At 53.9% G+C, this 8,473-nt stretch overlaps 1 protein-coding gene across 1 annotated transcript in view; it reads left to right on the top strand.

Moving 5' to 3' along the window:
• The first annotated feature begins 334 nt into the window (after positions 1–334).
• Positions 335–8,473, top strand: part of tuft1a (tuftelin 1a) — a 15,397-nt gene continuing 7,258 nt past the window's right edge. The window contains 1 exon segment of the mRNA XM_067237939.1: positions 335–585. Coding sequence (XP_067094040.1) covers positions 523–585 — 63 coding nt within the window. The 5' untranslated portion in view covers positions 335–522.

Raw genomic sequence — 8,473 nt, 5'->3', positions numbered from 1 at the left:
TCATCCTTATTTGTAGTACGCAGACAGAAGTTGGCCAATGGGTTCACCCTATTATGAATTAAACTAAAGTTCAAGTCTGTGTCTATGTCAGCTGTGGCAATTTTGATCTATCTTTATCTCAGTAAACTTGAGGAAATTGCCAATCCCTTTGTTATTAAATAGGTAGGACTACATTCATTAAAGTAGGCGAGTAGAGATTGTGAAAGTGTACTACACACACCTGAGGTGTTTGTGCTGCAGCTCGAGGTGCGCCGGGACAGAAAAAGATACTTGGCGGTTGAGGTCACCGCACGCGCATCGCTCTCGCATTACGTAACGAGACGCGAAGGAGGGAACTAGGAAGGAGGCATGAAACCGTTTTCACAGTAGTAAAGAACAATACTTCAGCGTTCAGCCAACAAATCGGTAACATCAGCAAATTGAACGAACAGAAGGAGGGTGCGCACCTATTGAATCAAGACTTAAATATCTATTCCAGTTTATTTCAGTTTTGTCGCGGCTGTTGATAGACCTTTTTCCAAGATGAACGGGGTGACGCGGAGTCTGTGTACGTTTGAAGACATTAGAAAAGATGACAAATCATCGGTAAGTGTTTACCGATGTGTTTGTGCTTGTTCAGAAAACATTTCTTTATGTAACATCTTTATTACCATTATTAGTGTTGTTTCATGCATAGTTGGGATAGTGGGTTTGACAATGGACTCAACACAGCTACGGTTTTTTTTCTACGGCAGTCAGCGGACAGCGGTCCAAGCTACTGAGTTCAGAAGAAGCCTATCTCTGAATATGAGTCTAAAAAGTTTAGAGAGTCTATCAGACATGTTTCAGTCAGAGATGTAGAATATACTGTTACCTCTTGCCGTCATCATCACACACTATATTTTTTGTAGCTTCAAAAGTTCTGAAAGATGGAGACTTATTATTTACTCATATGATACCATTCTATTTGAGTTCCGCTGTGGAGACATTTTGCTGAAGAGAATCATGCACGAGTTAAACTGTCCTGCTGATCTGATCAGCAGTCTGGCCAGGCTTAGGAGTTCAACTGGTCTTAGTGGACTGGCTCTTCACACCTTGTAATTAAAGTCTTAGCCTACACTTACATGCACACACACACACGTGCACACACATGCACGCGCACACACATACTCAACCCTGACAACCCCCCTCAGTTTGCCTTTACTGTAGCCTGATTTCATATCTGCTTTACGGTTGTAAAATCCAGTTAAATTTTCTCAACCTCTTCCATGCTGTGCCATGAACGTGTAACAGTCAGTGAACTGCCTCCCTCACCACGTTCTATAGCTGCTACACTCTACTGGCTTCTAGAATCTCACTTCACATGTTCAAACTGACACGTAGGCCCAAACACAGTTTATCACCTGTCTGCTGCCTGCACAGGGTTAATCATTCACCTGCTGGACTAACGACTTTCTCTCTCACTGGTCCGGGTGTTGCCATGCAACATGACTCTCACCTGATAAAGACTGTGTCCTGCGTAACTATTTAATGACTCGGAGAGGCCAGTCAGGAGGAGAGAGTCGAGGTACAGCTACTGATCCCAGGTCAGATCAGGCTTTCACCCTGGAATGGTTAAGATCAGGGGTCGGTATGTGTAAACTGCTCCCAGATCAACTACAACCACTGAATGTGATATCAGTAAAGCCTACCAGGTTGTAAAACTGACAGTGAGGTCAAAGCTTTCAAACACACACTTTCTATCACACACATCCAGTTGATACAGGAATGTCAGATTATTTTTATATAGTGTATCTGTGAGTTAGAGTGTGTACTTTGTGTTACCACAGAGCCTGTATATCTGGTTTGCAGTTAGAATCTGCTGCAGGGTGAGGGTAGATTTAGCAACATCTTGATTACAGAATAATTTCTCCTTATCAGACTGTAGGTCAGAGGGTAAGATTCCCCTGCCTTTATCATCTACATGTGTGACATTATTAGTTACTCAGGTTACTGGGTGAAAGAGCAGTTAGTTAGTTAGTTAGTGTTGGTGACACTGGTGTGTCACTGATAACAGCATTACAGTGCTTTTTATCTTGAAACGCAGCTCTGCTGTTAGACTAGCTCGAGACCTTGTGGATCTAACTAGATACTTGTGGGTTTGTTTGTGGGTTTGTTTGTGTCTTGCTAGCAGTGTGGTGCCTGGAAGTATCGAAACAGGAGCTAGAAAGAACAGCCAGTCCTGTTCTTCAGCATGGAAAGGCCAGACAGGCTGCTTGTTAAAGAGCAGACTAATCTAGTGTTCTGGCTGGACAGTGACCTCATGAGAGCCTCTGGACGAGTGGACTCCCCTCCCTGGAGTTGTGATCAGACATGTAGCGACGCTGCAACACCGTGTGAATCATCAACATTCCCAATGATTGCGTGATCTCACCCTCGCCTCACTTTGCTCCCCTCACCTAATGTTTCAGACAGAGTGAGACTGTGTGTGTGACATCACTCTCTGGGTCTGGGCCTGTGCCAGACATGACCTCCTCACTCATCTAGGAGAGAGGAGAGAGGAGAGAGGAGAGAGGAGAGAGGAGAGAGGAGAGGGGAGAGGGGAGAGGGGAGGAGAGAGAGAGAGAACCCTCTCTCTGTTCCCACACCAGAAGAACAGGAAGAAATGGCGACTCCATCAGCACAGCCAGGTTATCATGTAGCACCAGAACAGGATATATCACAGGGTTAGTAACAGCATGACCAGGAACCAAAACTTAATCCGGCCCTGGTGTGATCATGTGAACCACCGAGAATTCACATCCCCTCTTCAGCTCTCCCATCCTTACTGTGTCACATCATCCTGTCTCTGGCTGTCTCCATGTTCAAGGGACAGGGCTGTTTGTTTAGCACCTGTACACACGAGAGCCCCTCCCCCTTAGAGTAGACAGACACACACCTGTTCTTTGCTCCTCTCCCCCTCTCCCCCTCTCTCCCTCTCCTCCCTGCTGACTGGGACAGGTGTGTGCTCCTGTGTCTGCAGTCTGCTCCAGGCCCCTCTCTCTCTCTCTCTCTCTCTCTCTCTTTCTCTCTCTCTCTCTCTCTCTCTCTCTCTCTCTCTCTCTCTCTCTCTCTCTCTCTTCTCTCTCTCTCTCTCTCTCTCTCTCTCTCTCTCTCTCTCTCTCTCTGTCTCTCTCTCTCTGTCTCTCTGTCTGTCTCTACCTCTCTTTCTCTCACACCTCAGCTGCTTCTAACATGAAGGAGACAAAACATGAAAAACAGCCACTCCTGTTGTTGATACAGTTTACACCCGTAGTTTACACACACTTGGTAGTTGTAGATGGATTCTGTTCGTGGAGTGTTGATGGATGAGGAGATGCATCTCTGTCTGTCTAGGCAGTGTCCTCAGTATCTACAGCAATGACGTGTTATCAGAACAGGAAGTCCTATCTTAGCTTGCTGGTGTTGTTGATGAGGGCCCTGATGGTGTTGTCCCAGTCTCAGAGTATGTTTGTCATGAGCAGGACCAAGTGGACGTGCAGATAGAGTCACTGTAGAACACCTAGATGACTTAAGAGCCAGCTGATGTCGCTGATGAAAACAAGCACCTCCTGTCCATCCAGCTTGTGCCCCTGTGGTCTGGAGGAGCCTCCCACAGCCTGCGTCAGGGTACAGACAGGCAGGTGAGGTGGAGGGGACAGGGTACAGGCAGGCAGGTGAGGTGGAGGGGACAGGGTACAGGCAGGCAGGTGAGGTGGAGGGGACAGGGTACAGGCAGGCAGGTGAGGTGGAGGGGACAGGGTACAGACAGGCAGGTGAGGTGGAGGGGACAGGGTACAGGCAGGCAGGTGAGGTGGAGGGGACAGGGTACAGGACAGGCAGGTGAGGTGGAGGGGACAGGGTACAGGCAGGCAGGTGAGGTGGAGGGGACAGGGTACAGGCAGGCAGGTGAGGTGGAGGGGACAGGGTACAGGCAGGCAGGTGAGGTGGAGGGGACAGGGTACAGGCAGGCAGGTGAGGTGGAGGGGACAGGGTACAGACAGGCAGGTGAGGTGGAGGGGACAGGGTACAGGCAGGCAGGTGAGGTGGAGGGGACAGGGTACAGACAGGCAGGTGAGGTGGAGGGGACAGGGTACAGGCAGGCAGGTGAGGTGGAGGGGACAGGGTACAGACAGGCAGGTGAGGTGGAGGGGACAGGGTACAGACAGGCAGGTGAGGTGGAGGGGACAGGGTACAGACAGGCAGGTGAGGTGGAGGGGACAGGGTACAGACAGGCAGGTGAGGTGGAGGGGGACAGGGTACAGACAGGCAGGTGAGGGTGGAGGGGACAGGGTACAGACAGGCAGGTGAGGTGGAGGGGACAGGGTACAGACAGGCAGGTGAGGTGGAGGGGACAGGGTACAGGCAGGCAGGTGAGGTGGAGGGGACAGGGTACAGACAGGCAGGTGAGGTGGAGGGGACAGGGTACAGGCAGGCAGGTGAGGTGGAGGGGACAGGGTACAGGCAGGCAGGTGAGGTGGAGGGGACAGGGTACAGACAGGCAGGTGAGGTGGAGGGGACAGGGTACAGACAGGCAGGTGAGGTGGAGGGGACAGGGTACAGGCAGGCAGGTGAGGTGGAGGGGACAGGGTACAGGCAGGCAGGTGAGGTGGAGGGGACAGGGTACAGGCAGGCAGGTGAGGTGGAGGGGACAGGGTACAGGCAGGCAGGTGAGGTGGAGGGGACAGGGTACAGACAGGCAGGTGAGGTGGAGGGGACAGGGTACAGGCAGGCAGGTGAGGTGGAGGGGACAGGGTACAGACAGGCAGGTGAGGTGGAGGGACAGGGTACAGGCAGGCAGGTGAGGTGGAGGGGACAGGGTACAGACAGGCAGGTGAGGTGGAGGGGACAGGGTACAGGCAGGCAGGTGAGGTGGAGGGGGACAGGGTACAGGCAGGCAGGTGAGGTGGAGGGGACAGGGTACAGACAGGCAGGTGAGGTGGAGGGGACAGGGTACAGACAGGCAGGTGAGGTGGAGGGGACAGGGTACAGGCAGGCAGGTGAGGTGGAGGGGACAGGGTACAGGCAGGCAGGTGAGGTGGAGGGACAGGGTACAGGCAGGCAGGTGAGGTGGAGGGGACAGGGTACAGGCAGGCAGGTGAGGTGGAGGGGACAGGGTACAGGCAGGCAGGTGAGGTGGAGGGGACAGGGTACAGGCAGGCAGGTGAGGTGGAGGGGACAGGGTACAGACAGGCAGGTGAGGTGGAGGGGACAGGGTACAGGCAGGCAGGTGAGGTGGAGGGGACAGGGTACAGACAGGCAGGTGAGGTGGAGGGGACAGGGTACAGGCAGGCAGGTGAGGTGGAGGGGACAGGGTACAGGCAGGCAGGTGAGGTGGAGGGGGACAGGGTACAAGACAGGCAGGTGAGGTGGAGGGGACAGGGTACAGACAGGCAGGTGAGCACGGCGGGGGCGTGCGTGACACTATTGTCTGTGTTCCCAGTGTGTGTGTGTGTGTGTGTGTGTGTGTGTGTGTTTCACACTGCTTTTGATGGTTGTGTGTGTGTGTGTGTGTGAGAGAGTGGGGATTAGGTGAGCTTTTGTCAGGCCCTGGCTAGGGGACTTGATGTTTAATGGCACATTCCTGTAACAGAACCTGCTCTCTTTCCCTCTCTGTCTTTGTAAGTTGTTCCCTTCCCTCTCTCCCTTCTCTAGGCCTCTCTCTCTCCTCCCTCCTCTCTCTCTCCCTTCTCTAGGCCTCTCTCTCTCCTCCCTCCTCCCTCTCTCCTTCTTTACGCCTCTCTCTCTCCTCCCTCCCTCCTCTCTCCCTCCTCCTCCTCTCTCCCTCCTCCCTCTTCTCTCTCCCTCCTTCTCTCTCCTCCCTCTCTCTCTCCCTCCTCTCTCCCTCCTCCCTCCTCTCTCTCCTCCCTCCTCTCTCCCTCCTCCCTCCTCTCTCTCCTCCTCCTCCTCTCTCCTCCTCCCCTCCTCTCTCCCTCCTCCCCTCCTCTCTCTCCTCCCTCCTCTCTCCCTCCTCCCTCCTCTCTCCCTCCTCCCTCCTCTCTCCCTCCTCCCTCCTCTCTCTCCTCCTCCCTCCTCTCTCCCTCCTCCTCTCTCCCTCCTCCCTCCTCTCTCCCTCCTCCCTCCTCTCTCTCCTCCTCCCCCTCCTCTCTCCCTCCTCCTCTCTCCCTCCTCCCTCCTCTCTCCCTCCTCCCTCCTCTCTCTCCTCCCTCCTCTCTCCCTCCTCCCTCCTCTCCCTCCTCCCTCCTCTCTCTCTCTCCTCCTCCCTCCTCTCTCCCTCCTCCCTCCTCTCTCTCCTCCCTCCTCTCTCCCTCCTCCCTCCTCTCCCTCCTCCCTCCTCTCTCTCCCTCCTCCCTCCTCTCTCCCTCCTCCCTCCTCTCCCTCCTCCCTCCTCTCTCTCCTCCCTCCTCTCTCCCTCCTCCCTCCTCTCCCTCCTCCCTCCTCTCTCTCTCTCCCTCCTCCCTCCTCTCTCCCTCCTCCCTCCTCTCTCCCTCCTCCTCCTCTCTCTCTCCTCCTCCCTCCTCTCTCCCTCCTCCTCTCTCCCTCCTCCCTCCTCTCTCCCTCCTCCCTCCTCTCTCTCTCCTCCTCCCTCCTCTCTCCCTCCTCCTCTCTTCCTCCTCCCTCCTCTCTCCCTCCTCCCTCCTCTCTCTCCTCCCTCCTCTCTCCCTCCTCCCTCCTCTCCCCTCCTCCCTCCTCTCTCTCTCTCCCTCCTCCCTCCTCTCTCCCTCCTCCCTCCTCTCTCCCTCCTCCTCTCTCCCTCCTCCCTCCTCTCTCCCTCCTCCCTCCTCTCTCTCCTCCCTCCTCTCTCCCTCCTCCCTCCTCTCCCTCCTCCCTCCTCTCTCTCTCTCCCTCCTCCCTCCTCTCTCCCTCCTCCCTCCTCTCTCTCCTCCCTCCTCTCCCTCCCTCCCTCCTCTCTCTCTCCTCCTCCCTCCTCTCTCCCTCCTCCCTCCTCTCTCCCTCCTCCCTCCTCTCTCCCTCCTCCTCCCTCTCTCCTCCTCTCCCTCCTCCCTCCTCTCTCTCTCCTCCTCCCTCCTCTCTCTCTCCTCCTCCCTCCTCTCTCTCTCCTCCTCCCTCCTCTCTCTCCTCCCTCCTCTCTCCCTCCTCCCTCCTCTCTCCCTCCTCTCTCCCTCCTCCCTCCTCTCTCCCTCCTCCCTCCTCCCTCCTCTCTCCCTCCTCCCCTCCAGGTGGGGTTCATCACTCAGGTGGAGAGGAGCAGACCCGGGGGGCAGAGGAGGGCTGCTCTCATGACCCTGCTTGCGTCTTCTTCTCCTTTCTCTCTGTTCACCTCTTTCCCTTCACTTTTCTGTCTCTCCATCTCTCTCTTTCCTAACTCTCTCTCCCCTCTCTCCTTTAATCCATCTCTCTCCCTTTCTCCCTCTCTCTCCCTCTCCTTGCCCTAGTCTAGCTGTATGTGTTCAGGGTATTTGCCTACCTGCCCAGGTAACCAGGTGATATATGGCCCTTTCAAATAAAAGCCTGCCATACCAGTCTATCTGTATCTCTCTCACGCAACCCTGATCACTGTTACACAACACCTTGCTTATCATTCTTACTATGTATCAAACCCAGCGCTGCCTGCCGCTGTGAAACAATCCTTAGTTTCCTCTTGAGACACACTCACACGCACTCCCACACACACACACGCACACACACACACACACACAAACAGCTCCTGTGGGAATGTGCATTCCTCCTGTCCCGAACTCCAGCCAACCGTTTGACTGATAATCAATACGCAAATGTTAACAGCAACAGAAGTGAAGGTTAATATGTGTTTAACTAGCTGTCTGTTGACTTTCCTACTGTTCTCTGCATGTGAGTTTAGACTATGACAGACAGTTATATACAATGAGGAGAGCAAGATGTGGATGTTGGCTTGAAAAGTTTCCTTACATAACTAATAACACTCCTTCTCCTTTATACACACGCACACACACAGACCTATGTGTGTCAAATCATGGGACAGATGTAGGCACACAAACACACCAACTTGAACATAAATACAAACATGCGTCACTACAGTAGGAAGGGCACTACAGCCTGGGCTGTGATTGGTTAGGGGAGTTGAATAACAGGGAACTCCCTTAGTATTTGTGTGTGTGTGTATTGTCCTGACCCCTCCTTCTCTCATTGTGTTGGACAACCAAGTTGTTTATGGCTACTGTGAGACGTGGTCGCCATGGAAATGTTCCTTCCCACTGCACACTTCCCCGGGCCACTCTTCCCAGAAAAAGGGTGTTCCAATGGCTGTGAGACGTTTCCAAGAACGGCTTTATTACAAACATAGAACACAAGTCTAACGGAATATTCTGGTCTCTGTGTTCTCCCTCTCCTCCCTGGATCCCCGCTCTCTGTTCTACTGGGCACTGGCTTCCAGCCTCCCTCCCCCCTCCCTCCCTCCCCCCGAGAATTACTCACTTCTCCTCCCTCTTTCTCTTTTTCCTCTTCACTCCTTATAGCAGTTCCCCCTTCTCTCTCGCTCCTTCTTTCCATCCATAACGGGCTCTTTGTTGAGTCTCTCCATCTCATCCCTTCTTCT

The sequence above is a fragment of the Osmerus mordax genome, chromosome 6, assembly GCF_038355195.1.
Source record: "Osmerus mordax isolate fOsmMor3 chromosome 6, fOsmMor3.pri, whole genome shotgun sequence".
In the NCBI taxonomy this organism is placed as follows: domain Eukaryota; kingdom Metazoa; phylum Chordata; class Actinopteri; order Osmeriformes; family Osmeridae; genus Osmerus; species Osmerus mordax.
Note: the sequence above shows the minus strand (reverse complement) of the source record. Positions and strands in the feature narration are given on the sequence as shown.